Source organism: Onychomys torridus, chromosome 1, assembly GCF_903995425.1.
Source record: "Onychomys torridus chromosome 1, mOncTor1.1, whole genome shotgun sequence".
NCBI lineage: Eukaryota > Metazoa > Chordata > Mammalia > Rodentia > Cricetidae > Onychomys > Onychomys torridus.
In genome coordinates this window covers 1,458,616-1,474,073 of record NC_050443.1, presented here as the reverse complement: position 1 = coordinate 1,474,073, position 15,458 = coordinate 1,458,616, and the positions used below count along the sequence as shown (strand labels likewise).

Sequence of the window (15,458 nt, the reverse complement as noted above, 5' to 3'; positions counted from 1 at the left end):
TTATTATTTTTACTTAAAATCATTCTTTTGAATTCTTTAATATTTTGCCTTAATCATTCACATTGGAAACCATTGTGTGGAAACTAATTTTCAGAGGAAACCATGTTGCATTGTTTTTCATGTTCTTAGTCTGTTTTAAAACTAGTACTTGTGTATCTCTATAACATTCACTTAAAAAATAAACCTCCCTTCAATCCTCATCACTTTAGTAGGTAACAGAGCATTGAAGTACTGTGTCCAGTGCTGAGGGTATAAGTGAAACAGAAAAAGAAAATCAGAGTAAGACTGTGGAGTGTGGGTTGGAGAGATGGCTCTGTGGTTCAAACACTTGTTTGAAAGTGAAAGGATCTCAACTTGGATCTCCTGTAACCTACATAAAGCCAGACACAGAAGTGAGACTTACTTGACATCTGAGGTTTGTTCCCTGACTCCACACAGGTGACATGGTATTCATGTGCACACACTCACATACTATCACATATACAGTATAATAAACACACTTAAATATACATCTTTTAAAAAGACTGTGGAATGGTAATTCTCTTAGTTTGGGTTTCTATTGCTGTGAAGAGACACTATGATCATGGGAACTCTTATAAAGGAAAATATTTCATTGAAGTGATGGCTTACAGTTCAGAATTTCAGTTTGTTATTATCATGGCAGGGAGCATGGCAGCATGTAGGTAGACATGGTGCTGGTTACATTTTGATCAGAAGGCACCAGGAAATGGTCTGAGACACTGGGTAGTACCCTGAGTGTAGGAAACCACAGTGACACACTTCCTCCAACAAGGCCATATTCACTCCAACAAAGCCACACTTCCTAATAGTGCCACTACTTAGAGCCTAAGGGGGCCAATTACATTCAAACTACCACAGTAATATAGAGAACATATATGATGCAAAAATAAATACAAGGCTGAGAGAGAGAAATTGAATAAAGCAGGAACAAGCTGCTCTTCTAAATTGGTGTTTATTAATGTAGGCATGGTGCAACACACCTTAATTTTAATATTTGGGAGGCAGAGACAGACAGATCTCTCTGTGTCCTAGGCCAGCCTGGTCTACATAATAACTTTCAGTTCAGCTAGAGCTACATAGAGAGACTTTGTCTCAAAAACGTTTTTTTTTTATTAAATTAACAAATTATTGAATTCATGTGAATAAAGCAGATATGGGTAGGCATGTGGAATCTAAATGTGATATCTTGCATGGGTGCTGATTTTTTCTAAGCCTTCCTCCCAGGGCTCACAGATGCCAGTCACACTTCTGCATAGATTTTCAGAGGTTGGTGTACAGATGCTGTTCACAGTTCTGGGCTTTGTTCCTCTTGTCTGGTTCAAATCATGGCCACATCTTTGGGTATTCCTTCATGGCTTGGCTTGTCAGTACTGTATATGTCTCTGGGCAGTTTTTTTCCAGACTGGTTTATGGACACCTGTCCCATTAGTGGGAAGTCCTTTGTGATTGGGTTGTAAGTGATTGTCACTCCCCAAAGAGGACTTTTCCAATTTTGTTTGTTCTGTGCTACTAAACTGGGGATAGACACTTTGAGAAATGGGGGCAGCTGCTGTGCAGAGTGGCTGGTGGCAAGTGTTTGGCAGAAATAGCCTCCTAGTGTCCACCTGATCTCCCTCCATGACTGTCCTGGAACCCTCCCTCTTGATGCACCATGGATTTTCAGTGTTTTGTGATTTATTGATGGCAAGTACATCAGCCAAAATAAGTTGGAAACTTTTCATCTTAACTTCTTATTTATAAACAAACATTTCTTTCTTATATGTATATACATATGTGTACATCTTTCATGATAAAACCACTTGCATGCTCATCTATAATAAACATCATATGTTTACATTCGAAAACATTCATGTTTACTATTTTTATTCACTTGCTTAATATTGACCAATTGGTTGTTATTGTGTATCCTTCTACATAGATTCTAAAATGTAGAATGAATTAAGATTGTTGTATTTTTAATTGTGTGTATATATGTGGAGAGAGTATGTGCTTATGACAAACATGCCCACAGAAGCCAGAGGCATTGAATTCTTCAGAATGTAGAGTTACAGGCATTTGTGAACCACCAACATGGATGCTGGGAAATGAACTCAGGTCCTCTGCCAGAGCACTGAGCACTCTTATCCACTGAGCCATCTCTCTATCCTCAAATATAGAAACAGTTTGTTAAATGTTTTTATTAATTTATATTATTTTTGACAATATAAATTTACATTTTATATAATATAAAATGTATATTATATAAGGCATAAGATAAGTATATGACAATATAAAGTATATGAAACATATTATTTTATATATATATATAAATGCATTCTGTGGTGATTAGTTTTTTTGTCTGTTTGAAACAAGCTGGAATCATCTAGAGAGAGGGAACCTATTTTGAAAAGATGTCACCATCAAATTTGTCTGTAGGCAATTTTCTTGATTAATGATTGATGTGGGATGGCTCAGTCCACAGTGGATGGCATGAACTTGGTGTTACATACAAAAGCAAGAAGAGCTTATGAAAAGAACCCTTAGCCAACAGTTAAGTAATTCATCCCAAACCATCATGATCAGAACCATGTGTCATGATATACTTACAGAGAGAAATCCAGGAAATAGTCAATGACCTATTCTCTCAGCCACTTTATTTATTCTATTCCTCTTTTATGATTCTTAGGAATAGGTGAGACCACCAGCTCATCACCAAACATGTCAGACCCTAAAACAGGTGAGTAGGGAGAGCAGTTACAGAGCTGGATGCAGATAGTTAAGCCTTGTCTAGGGTCAGGTAAGTGCCCTATGTGGAATATGGAGTCTGTACTGCAGTGTGACCTCTGTGTCTGAAATCACCCAGGCTCACATCTCCAAGATCACACAGTGGAGAATCTTACCAGGATCACATTGGGTGGCTTGGTCCTGTTGGTTCTTGGAATTCTGCTATTTGATGCTCAGCACAGCCAAAGACACGAGATGTAGCCAGGAGGTGAACAACGGAGACAGCGGTACTCATCTCAGAGTGGTGGAATAAAGACTACATACAAGCTGATGTGGTTCTGGAGTTAAATCTGGGCACAGACTGGGTGAACTCTGAGTTTGGAATCTGAAGGAGAGTAAAATGATTTGGAAGCACAGACATGTCAGGGTAGTTTTTGAAGAGAATTATTCTTCCATTAAACTCTGATACTTTTGCACAAATGCTGTTACTTTCTCTGACTGTTTCATTCTTTTCTCACCCCTTTGCATCCCAAAAGTACTCATTTTCTATCGTTTTTCCATGTAAGTTAACAATTTGGGTTAATAACTTCATGAATGATGCAGAGCCTTTATTTCTTTAACTTAAACCCCAAATTTAATGAAAAAAAATGAAATAAATTGGCAACATCAGTCTCAAGGTGAAATAGCTAAATCCAAAATGACATACTAAGACATTTCTTTCTCATCAACACCCCTAGCAACACTGAGGAATTGTGGGAGAGGGAGGGGCACTAGCTTTGGGGGGGAATGAGCATCCCCCATTTTCAGCTCTTCTCAATGTGGCCTTTAAAACTGACACTAGAAATCCATGCAGTTCAAGTTTGAATGGTCAAGTGAGATGAATCAATAACAGTAGTAGCTCATGTCTGTAATCTCAGTGCTCAAAATGCTAAGGCAGAAGGATTGTTGTGAGTTCAATGCAGGCCTAGTACACATTGTAAGACTGTCGCAAACAAAAATAAGAAAAGAGAGCAGAGGAAATAGCTCATTTGCCAGACAGGGTGTGAGGAGCACCACTGAAGGGTGTTGTTTGAAGGTGAGTTGCTTCAACCATTCTTAGAGAGGTCACCTTCATGAATTGTATCAAAACATTGGGGTCTGGCTCTCTCGTACATCCGGGGCATGCTCTCCCATTTAGTCATTTCTGAATGTCAGAGCAAGACACTTCCATAGAAATTCAGTGACTGATCTTATCTGGGCTAAAAGTTCAGGTCTCTATGAACCTATTTTGTCAACCAATCCCTCCAGAAAATAACAAGGTGAAGATTGGTGGGCCTTTGCAATCCAGTTTCCATGGTTACCAGGCTGTAAACTCTGGCTAGAGGACCATGACTTGGAAAGTATGAAGGTTCATCTGCTCTAAGTTGGAAGCTTAGCTCTGATAATTTTCTCAGTGGCTCCTCACATACTTCTTAGGGGAATTATAATCCCCACAATAAAATAAGATCTTGATTTGAGAGATGTGAAAAGAGTAGGTGATAAGAAAGCACACTTGCAGTTAACCACAATGAAAATTTACAGAAACCACTGTTGCTAAGAAAAAGAAACCAGGCTGTATGCATGGGGAGGAGACAATCTTCTCCAAGAATTTTATCTACTGTTTTGAAGTTTGCATGAGTTTTAACAGCAACATACCAGCTTGGCAGGATCATGGTAATTGTCTGGTGTTGATTTAAGGCATCAGATATTGTTTATATTCATATGGAAACCGAGACTTTCTCTCCATAGAACATCATTTCAGGCTCAGATCTACCTCTTCATAGTTTGTCCTATTAACACCATCTCATGGACCTCAGAGGTAGCTGATGCTTGGAAAAGATGAGATTTCTATTCAACTACTTGACTGAAACATAGATGTTAGATCCATTCACAGAACTTCTCTTTGCAGAGCAAATTACACCTTTTTACAAGTTATTTTTCTTTTTCATTAAATGGATATGTTTGTTGACAACATCATACATGTATATACCTCTCTCTGATTATTTTTATCCCATCATCTTCTATTTCCCTCCTATCCATAGCAACTCTTATCTCATCCTTAAAAACCCTACCCCCTTATCTGTGTTTCTTTTGTTTTGTAATTTCCTACCATTTTTAACCAATACTGTCCATCTGAACCTGTGTTTAGAACTGTAGGAACCTGGCAGGATCACTGATAAGTATGCAACTTAAGACAATGAGTCTCCTTGACCCAGAATTCATCAGGAGTCAATAGCTCATGATCAGAGACCCATGAGTCCTTACCTGACCCATAATGGACTGTTGAGAGGGCCAGTATTTTATACATCCAGTGCAGGCTATGTTATTCCTGGAAGTCATTACTTGGTGGCCATTCTCCAAATTTTCTGGTTCTTATAGTCTTTCTTTTTCCTCTTCCATGATGTTAATATACAGCAATATCCACTGCAAATCTACACATCCATGTCATCACTTATCAGGCCAGTTATCCCACCAACAACCTCTATGTTTTGCTTTGTCTTGTCTTCTTATGAGTCCTCCCAATAGAAAGCAAATTCAAACTTTTTTCTTTGAATTCATAGACTTTGTCCAACTCTGATACATTTACTATATGGCTCACAGAGATAAGAAATATTCATTGTTGATGAGGGGTTAGTTCTTATGATTCTTTTAAAATATGTTTTTAATTAAAATAGAATTATATCACTTTTCACTTTCCTCTAGCCCCTCCCAGATACCACTACTCCAACCTCTACCATGATCCCCACTGTCAAGTTGATGACCTTTTTTTATTATTGTTACATATATACACATCATTCCACGTCTATATGAACATGTATGTGCGCAAATACATAAACAAAATCTACTGAGTCAGTCTGATTTTATTTTTTGTATATATATCTATATCTATATATCTATCTATATCTATATCTATATCTATCTATATATAAATAGTTTCAGAGTATTAATTCTGCCTCAAAAAAACCTCTCTTTACAACCAATGGTGATCATCACAGAAATCAACAAGTGGACACAATTCAGTGATCAACAGATCATGGGAGTCCAGCCCCAACAGATATATCTATAACCCACCTCTGGCATCTGGGCCCAGGGAACACCATAGAAAGATTATAAGAGCCAGGAAGTCTTCAGGGAAACAGTTTTTCCTAGAACTATCTAGAGAAATGGTTTGTTTCTAGACTTGAAATAAATATGATCTAAAAAATGCAGTATCAATGAATGTATTCACATGGAAGGAAGAAATTTTCATGGGGTCCAATGCTGAGGCAGAGAACTACAGGAAGAAAGTGACCACTATAAGGAGAATTAGCCTCTCAGTCATGAGCCTCCTTGTTGGCATGAGCACTCCACTACAGAGTGCTCAGTCCTGTAATTCCTCAGACATTACCATCCTATAAATTAGTCATTGTCTTACAATTTCAAGAAAAGACATTCACTCTGAACTCACTCAATTGTATCACCAGTGAAATATTATGTTTTCTCGGTTTATTTCTGGTTTTAAAACAATGGACAAATTAACAGATAGGTGTAATTCTCACCCCGCCATCAAGGAAGCTTCACTTTGCAGGAGCCAGAGACCATTAGAGAAATCTACAGCTGGTCACATTGCAGGTAAAACTGATGGGCCTGCTCAGCCTCAACTGACACATCTGCACCTAAGGTTCTGTGAACACTGAGGAAGCGGAGACAGGAAGACTGTAAGTGCCATAAGAACCAGGCATGGTCTCTGTTCTGGGAGACTGTATCACCTAGGAATGACAGAGAAACTACAGCCATGATGTCCCAACACTATGACTGCCTAAACAAGAGCTGAGCATGCGCAGCACCAGTAGCTATGCTAATGGGTAAGGAGGAAATATCACAGGGCACCTCCCCTAGACAAAGAACAACAGGTAACTAAGGAATGCTAAGAGAGAGAGAATCAGTCTTTCCCCAGAATGGCCTTCAGTTTATCACCAAATGGTGAGCCCTGAAGTCATGTTCAAACAAGCAACACCAAATGGACTCAGTAGGCTGTGTTTATATATTTATGCATACACACACACACACACACACACACACACACACACACACACATAAATAAGTAAAAGAGCCATCAATTTGAGAGGGAGATGGGAGTCATTGGAGGAAGGAAAGTGGATAGGAACAATATCATTATATTAAACTTTGAAAAGTTTCTATTCTATAGGTAGTATTATAATTAGATAAAATAGTTCACAATTAAACTAAAATTTGCAATTAAACAATATTATGCAAATAAAATATGAGGTCTTATAGAATGGTACAATAAAAAAGGAAAGCAAAAAACCCTCTTCCTAATCTTAGATGAAACATGGCTAAATAGAAGTGTATGTGTTTGAGATGTGCAATTTGATGATTTTATACACATCTACCTTATAGATACACTGTCATAATCAATCTAACTAACATGACCATCAACATAGTTTTCCCTTCTGTTCATTTATTTCTTGTAGCAAAAGCATTTATCCCACATCCTCTCTCCAGTGGATTTCACATTTGTGATGTACAGAAAGGGAAGGGTACTGCCTACAGGGGAAACAGTGCTGCTGTGTTGAAGGATGCAATCGCAAAAACTGCACTCCACCATTTCTATAGTTCATAGACCTTGCAGTGCAGGTGTTGGAGGGTCATTTGGGCTTCGGTTAGAGGTGAGTTGAACTGCGAGTCTCATGTGACAGCTTCACCTAGCCCCTATGCCTACCTTTTTGGACTGAATAAAATTTGTGCAGTCAGCAAAACCTGGGACTGTTACCAAGTGTGAACTGGGACTGTGGTGACTACATCCTAGGGTCACATGTTCTAGTAACACCCTACTTATTTGCCAGTTCTCCTCAGCTCTTGCAAGACATCCGAGAAAAACAACAATAACAACAACAACAAAAACAAACAGAAAACCCCCAAACCCAACCAAAAACAACTACTCAGAACAAGCCCTCCTTGAGCACTTGGTCCCCCTAGCACAGACATGTCCTATTAAAAATGTTGAAGAGTCGTCACCTTCATCTGTGAGTCCTGCTGTGGAATCTTCAACAATTCACAAGTTCTGTATTCTCAGCAAGGCTGTTCTAGCTGATGATGCCCACACCTCTTGCTGTGTGCAGCACACAGTGAATGCTTCGAACTGTAGTCACAGCTATTTTGACTGTGATTCATAATTCCTAATGAGTCTGTACCCTGAAGGCCAAGAGTAGATCCTGGGGAAGGTATATGCCACAGTGCTTAAAAAAAAGGGGGGGGGTTGAATCAGATGCTTGAACTCAGTTCATGCCTGTTTTTCTAGTCACTAAAGTCATAAAAAATCAGTATATTAACCAAGCGATCAGGCTTTACTTTCTCATGAAATCTCACCAGCCTTCCTCTCCATTGGCATTTTCCTCTGTGTTCCTGTGATGATTAAACTCAACTGTTGGGAGAATTCCTGCAGAGCTGCAGCTGATTTGACTTCAGAGTGTTAGTACCAGACCTCAATCTGACTTTTGTGATTCCTACTTTTGTTTCTGGGAACCTTCAACGTGAATCTTGTCTGAGAGTCTTCTGAAGGTGCAAAGCCTGCACAAATTTGGTTAAAGAAGAACTCAGAACTTAGTCGATATCTACAGAACATTCCACCCAAACAAAAAGGAATATACCTTCTTCTCAGCACCCCATGGAACCTTGTCTAAAATCGACCACATACTTAACCACAAAGCAAATCTCAACAGATACAAAACAATTGGTATAACCTCCTGTGTTCTATCGGACCACCATGGTTTAAAGTTAGATTTCAACAACAACAACAACAAAAACTACAGAAAACCTACAATCTCATGGAAACTGAATAATGCTCAACTGAATCACCAATGGGTTAAGGAAGAAATAAAGAAAAAAATTAAAGACTTCCTAGAGATCAATGAAAATGAATACACCACATACCCAAACAATGGGACACTATGAAAGCAGTGCTAAGAGGGAAATTTATAGCACTAAATGCCCACATAAAGAAGTTGGAGAAATCTTCTGAAGGTGCAAAGCCTATACAAATTTGGTTAAAGAACTCAGAACACAGCAGGTATTCTTCAGTCCAGAATTTGCATTTGGTATTGTCCCTTTGGGAAGCTTAGGTGACAGGTGTTGGAGTATGAAGATTAACTTGCTAAAAGGTGTAAATTGGAGAAAAATCAAAGGGCCCTTTGCTAAGCTCAGTAGACCAGTCCCTAGAGGTGGATCACCCCCTGCAGCCTGCAGCTGTGAAAGGCTTGAAGTGCCTCTGTCTCTTGATTCCATGGACCCTAGTGAACACCCATACCCTATATACAACACTTGATGTCTAACTTAATTGGAGCTGGAATTGAATAAGAGATTCCTGAGGGCAATTTTGCAAATGCTTTGTTTGTTTGTTTGTTTGTTTGTATGAGACAGGGTTTCTTTGTGTTGTGTTGGCAGTCAGGCTGGCCTTGAACTGGAGGAGATCCACCTGCCTCTGCCTCCCAAGTACTGGGAATTAAGGCTCTCTGCAAGTGCATTTTAATTAAGGAAGAATTAAGCGACACATTTCCCTAGAATTTTCAGCACCTCCATGCAGTGTCTCAGCTGTAAATATGTCGGATGGCAAAGCAGTGCGGATTTTGTTGGTCCACCTTCAGTCCTTGCTGCTGAGTACATACATTCTTTCTGTTTCTTCTTCCTCCTTGTCTCCCTCCTTCCCCTTTTCCCTTTGATCTCCCTCCTCCCCTTCCTCCTCCCATCTTTCTCTCCCATTAAAACCTCCATTCTTCAGCCTTCCCACATGGAGTAAAGATCAGTCACTTTACAAAAGTCACCCAGGCCTTCTGTACCAGACTACAAATGCTGAGACATTCAGCCTCATGAACTGAACAGCTATTGGAATCTCAGTTTCTCATGCATGGAAACAGACATTTGGACTGCCCAGCCTAAGTCATGTAAGCTAATCCAATAAACACCCTTTCTAATATAAGTCACTTTTTCTGTTCTGTTCCTTTACTTAGCTCTTAATAATACAGTTTCCATTTTTATGTATTTTTATTAAACACTGAAGTGATAAGTGCAGAATGAATACTCATAATATACTCTTTAGAACCCCAGAGCCCTTAGCAGGTACCAAGCTATCCTACAACCCATTACTGTTGTGTAGCCATTTCAGGCTGTGCCCCAGATTCACACCCTCATTGTTATTATATTGCTCTTTCTAGTTGCTCAAGTGACTGTAAGAAGCCTAACATACCTTCTCAGGAACATACTAGGGAGTCAACCAGAGGCCATGCCCCTAAAAAACCAGACTGTCTGTCTCCAAAAAGCTATCAGTTGCCAGCATTGCCTCGGCTGTGGGTGAGCCTTCATGCCCAACTACCCTCTCTATGCTCGTATTTGGCCCGACGCGAGCTTGTAAGGGGCTTTACATGCTGCCACCACTGCTGTGAGTTCAGACATGCAGCTGCCTTGCTGTGTTCAGAAAACACTGCCTCCTTGTAGTCATCCACCATTTGTGGCATGGCCCTTGGGCACCAACAAGCCCAGGCTCCTGTGTGGCCTTTGGTGGCAACATGGACCATGAACTTTAACACAGACCCTAGCTTCAGTAGGACCACGTGCCCAGACATGACCTTCAACAGTAGCCTAGGGGGTCATCTGGGCCCCAGGTGGCAGAGCAAACCTCTCTGATCAGTATGGCATAGCTACACTATGGCTTTTGGACACCAACATGGCCTCAGGTTGCAGGCCAGAACCCAGACACCCCCACAGCTTTTGGTGGTAACAGAAGCCAAAGGCATCACCAAAGACCCTGATGGCAATAGGGCCCAGACATCACCATGGCACTAGGTGGCAGTACAGGCCACTCAGGTCAGTATGGCCCATATTCTGGCATGGCTCTCAGAGGCTGGGCATCCTTATGGCCTTTGGTGGCAACGTGGGCCATGAATGCCAACACAGACCCTGGCAGTGGTAGGGCCACAGACAAAAACATGACTCTTGGCAGCAGTCTGGGACCAGATTTCACCATGGCCTTAGGTGTCAAGTAGGCCACCAATATCAGGCTGCTCCTCACTGCCTTCAATTCTTCTGCCTTCTTCCACAACACATGCACCATTCTGCTTCTCTTTCTCTCTCATTTCTCCACCGCACATGTGCTCATCATAATGGCACCCACTCATTTGGTACAACGAGGTGCCAGGTGGGCTGGTTGATGTCTTCAGCTATTCCTGGCTTTGAGGACGCAGGCTGGCCTGTGAGTAGCTTCTATCCACCTGTGACATATGGCATCAGACAGGCCTGAGGATGTCTTCAGCCAGTCCAGACCTTGAGGGCCCAGGCTGGTTAGTGTGGAGTTATTAGAGTTTTCCCAGGGGCCTGCCATGAGAAAATCCTTTCTAGAGTTCTAGGGAAGATGCTACATCCAGCATGGGGTTATCTGAGGGAAAATAATCTATGTACACTAGTTTCTTATGTCCATTTACTTTATTTTTCTCTAACAAACTTCTATCTACACAGGTTCAGTTCCTTTATGACATTCAGTTCCTCTCTGTCCCTCTTTTTCTGTCCTTTCATAGCTCTAGAAATAAATCAGTTCTTATGCTCTTGACCTCATCTTTGTCCTCTGTTCCTTCATTCCCCATCTTTCCTTCTCCTCATCCCCTGACCTGATTCAAATCCACCTACAGTCTGTAAAACTTTTCCTTGCTCCTTACTCCTTCACCTGAGCCAGTGTGCCTGACCATCTACAGAAACTCTGCCTTGTTCCCTTCTCTCTAGCCACATGAATTCTGTCCCAGTCCTTACTGCACCTGGTTATGAAAAACAACAACAACAACAACAACAACAAACCAAACCAAACCAAAACAAAACAAAAAAACAAAAACAAAACCCAAAACAAAACAAAACAAAACAAAACAAAACAACAAAAAAACCCAAACAAAAACCAAAACCAAAAAACTCTTTTTGTCTTGAGCTCTGGCATGCCACTAGGGCTGAAGGAAAGGGATGGTCTGAGCTTCATTTGCACAAGAAACAAAGCTATGCATCTACAGTCTGCCTGTCTCCTTCACTGCCTGTAGGGTGTTACCTAGTAGATTAGCAGTATATCTGAGAAGCTTATACTGTTTGCCATATGGTCTAGTAGCATATGAGCACACAAGAAATTCATAGCAGAAGACAGCTGATATATTAAAGGCTGGATAATACTAAATATTCCCTGATAAATGACTTCTCTCTGGAAAGATTCCTTGACCTTTCTAGGTACAGCTCTATTATATACAGCTGAATCTCTATAATATATTCTGGAGGCTTGCAGCAGGGAGTATCTGCATACCAAAGCAGAATGGTATCAGGCAGTTCTAGGATGTTTTCCCACCAGCCCAAGCCTTAAGGGCCCAAGCTGGCCCATGGGTGGCCAGTATCCACCTGAGTGGAATGGCATCAGGAGGCACATGGTGTCTTCCTGCCAGCTCAGGCCTTGAGTGGCCTCTGTCTTCTTAAAAATTTGCTTTATTTTAAACTATATGTGTAGATGTGATGCATATATGAATGCAGGTGTCCAGAGGCATCTGATCCCCCTAGAGCTGGAGTTATAGCAAACTGTGAGCCATCTGACATGGGTGCTTGGAATTGAACTCAGGTCCCATAGACAAGTGTGTGTACTCTTAATCACAAAGACATCTCTCTATCCTCAAGATCTTTGTCTTTTTTTTTGGCCTGGGTTACTTCACTCAGTATATTTTTTAAAAAAATTTTTCCCTGATGATCATAAACATTTTGAGCAAAGAAGTCACACAATAGACTCCCCAAAAGATATAACACATTATATCAGAAATAACACAAAATGCTCATGGTGGATGCTAGGAACTGAATCTGTGCATTAGTCAAACACATTAAAGACAGCCTCTGAAGAAGGGGGGTCTGTCATTGGTACATAAAATGAATAAAACCACCAGGTTTAAATGAATCCCCAGGGGAATCTTGGCTCTAGAGGAGATAGGAATGGAGGGGAGGGGATGGGGGGAAGGTGAGGACGGGGGCAGGAGGGGGGGAGGAGAGGGGAACCCATGGCTGATTTGTAAAATTAAAACACAAATATAATAAAATAATCTTAATTAAAAAAAGATATGTATCTCAGAAGCATCACCAAAATGTGTCAGTGCTGCGTTAAGGAAGGAAACATTTTTTTCTTAGATTGATTTGACCAAGATGGAGACCAGATTTGAATTCTCTACTTCTCTGCCTGCTCCTTCTGTCTATCTGCAATCATGGTCTCTAACTAGTCTGTCATTCTGTTGTGTGTCTGGCTATGCCTTTGTAGTATCTGATAGTCCTTAACAAAAGGCTTGTTTCTGCATGTATTGAACAACAAAGAAAGCATCACATTAAGAAGGAATAAGGGGTAGTCCACAGAGATTTTATCAGAGTTTCATAAGGGATTATTAATTCACTTATTCTGACTGACCCCAAAGAATTCAGTCCTTCAGTATATGCTTATGAAGTAATATCTGTATGCTGTTTTAAGCAATTATGGTGGGTATTTGTTGTAGAAGATATATTACTCTGGGTTTTGAGAATGTGGAGATTAACTAATCTAAAATTAAAGTTATGAATTAGCATAAATTATAGAAGCTTATTTTGTGGGAAATCCAAGGCAAGAAAGGTCTGTTGATACATTGTCCTCTTAAAGGTTCTCTTAAAGGCATGTTAAACAGGGTGAATAGGAGGCAGGTTATTAAATCTTAAATGACCTCAAAGTGTATTATGAGCTCTAGCTCTGAGGTTCAGTAAAAGATCCTGTCTTTTTGAATGTATAGGATATTTTCATCAAATATCCTCTATAAATAGACAACAAATCAATGTCCTCTATGAGAGTGTTCTTAACTGCTGACCTATCTCCCCAGTCTCTCATTAATGTTTTTTTATTAATTAAATTTGTTCTTTTATCATTTAGTCGTGTACAAAGTACATTCTAAGTGTGCTCTCCCCTCTGCTCTCTGTTGTCTCTTTCATAACCCTCTCAAATCAAATTCTTCCCTATAAATCCTTTTTTACATTCTTTTCTTTCTGTTTTGTTTTGTGACTCTCAGGGTTTAACCAGAGGCATCTATGTCTACACAGGTTTAGAACCCTCCATGGTGAGTTCACTAATGGGTCCACAACTGAAGAAAAAACTCTGCACTTCCTAGAATACGTCAATAGCCAATAGATCAGCAGGAGAGCACATGGTCCTATGAGACCTGCACCCCCATCTTTGGTTGGTTGTTGACGGTCTTATGCTGTGTCAGAACAAGTGACCACAGCTGTTCTAGCTTCATGCTTATAATAGCTGTACCATTCCCAGATGACTGCATTTCACAACCATCCTCCCTATCTTTGGGTACTTGCATCTTTTCTGCTCTTCTTCCCATGGTGTCCCTTGTGGTGCTATAGATGTCTTGTTTATGGCTGATCACCTAACCATTATTTATTCTCAGCATCTTGTGCATCCACAAGGCAAACACCATTTCTGTAAGAAGTGAATACAGGGTCTTGAAGCTGTCCTGGTTAGAGCTCTAGGGAAATGAGAACCAGGCATCTAGGGAGTGAAATGCCCTATCTGGTGGGGCTGTTGTAGTGACAACCACATGACAAGTAGCACCGGCCTCCACCAGCCACATCCTGTGTGCCTGTCCATCCATCCAAGCCTTGTGGCCTCTTGGAGATGTTATGCCTTTACCTTCACAGCCCTGCTCTGTCTCGGTGAGATGTGAAGGTGGGAGGGAACTTTGTGGTCTGGGCGATAAAATAACCCATCAGAAACTGTAGGGGATCCAGGAAGCTCTTGAGAAAAACAAAACTGATCTGCACTTTAGGGACAAACCACTCATAGGACACCCTATTCCAGGGTCGAGTCTGGACTCTGGACCCTGCTACTAATGAGTGAGTGTGTTTCTGGCTGTCCTAGGTTGCTCTTTGCTAACTGGTAACCATGAGCCCCTCCTGGGTAGTTGAGATGGTGGTTAGCAGGTATGGGTTGATCCTGAGAGGCAAGGAAGATCCTTAGGCTGAGGGTTGGCAGGGACCTTCTCTAAACCCATGCTCATAGCTGAGCCAAGCTCTGTGGTTCTCTGGGGGACTCGATTGACAATCATGGAGAGGGCAATAGGATCTCAGGAATGCCATCTCTGTAAAGATGGAAGCCCAGATCCATGGTGCAGACAGACCCTACTGGAACCCAGTAGCAATGCTGAATTTCCTATTCTATCTATTGAATGGCACCATGTAGGGAGATAGCTCTGTGACTATTAGACCTGTACTAGCTGGTCCATGCTCAGTCATTCCCTGGATCTGGTGGTGACGGGTGAGAGAGCACCCATGGTTCCCAGCCCCAGCATCTACCTTTAGAGAAAGGGTCTTCTCTGAGGAGTGTCCAACTATCACATCCTAACACTGACTGGCAATGTATAAGATGCATGCCCATTTAACCCACTGTCTCTTTTCCTCTTATGTATCTACTACAGAGAACTCAGCATGTCAGCCCTTTTTAGCTTTGCTGTGACTACAAGAGGGAATGTGTTTCTTTACCGTGCCTCACAATAAGCACATGATAATTCATTCAAAACAAGAAAGGAAAACAGGAGTTCTCCTGGACCCTGAACTCACAGTATTTATACACTAGGGAGTCCAGGAGCCTATTCCCTACAGGGCTGTGATCCTCAGCCAGAGATGAACATTCAGATGTT

At 41.0% G+C, this 15,458-nt stretch overlaps 1 protein-coding gene across 1 annotated transcript in view; it reads left to right on the top strand.

The window, feature by feature from the left end:
• Window positions 1-3,037, top strand: part of LOC118590544 (leukocyte immunoglobulin-like receptor subfamily A member 6) — a 54,216-nt gene extending 51,179 nt beyond the window's left edge. The window contains 2 exon segments of the mRNA XM_036198441.1: window positions 2,864-2,972; window positions 2,974-3,037. Coding sequence (XP_036054334.1) covers window positions 2,864-2,972; window positions 2,974-3,037 — 173 coding nt within the window.
• Window positions 3,038-15,458: the final 12,421 nt, after the last annotated feature.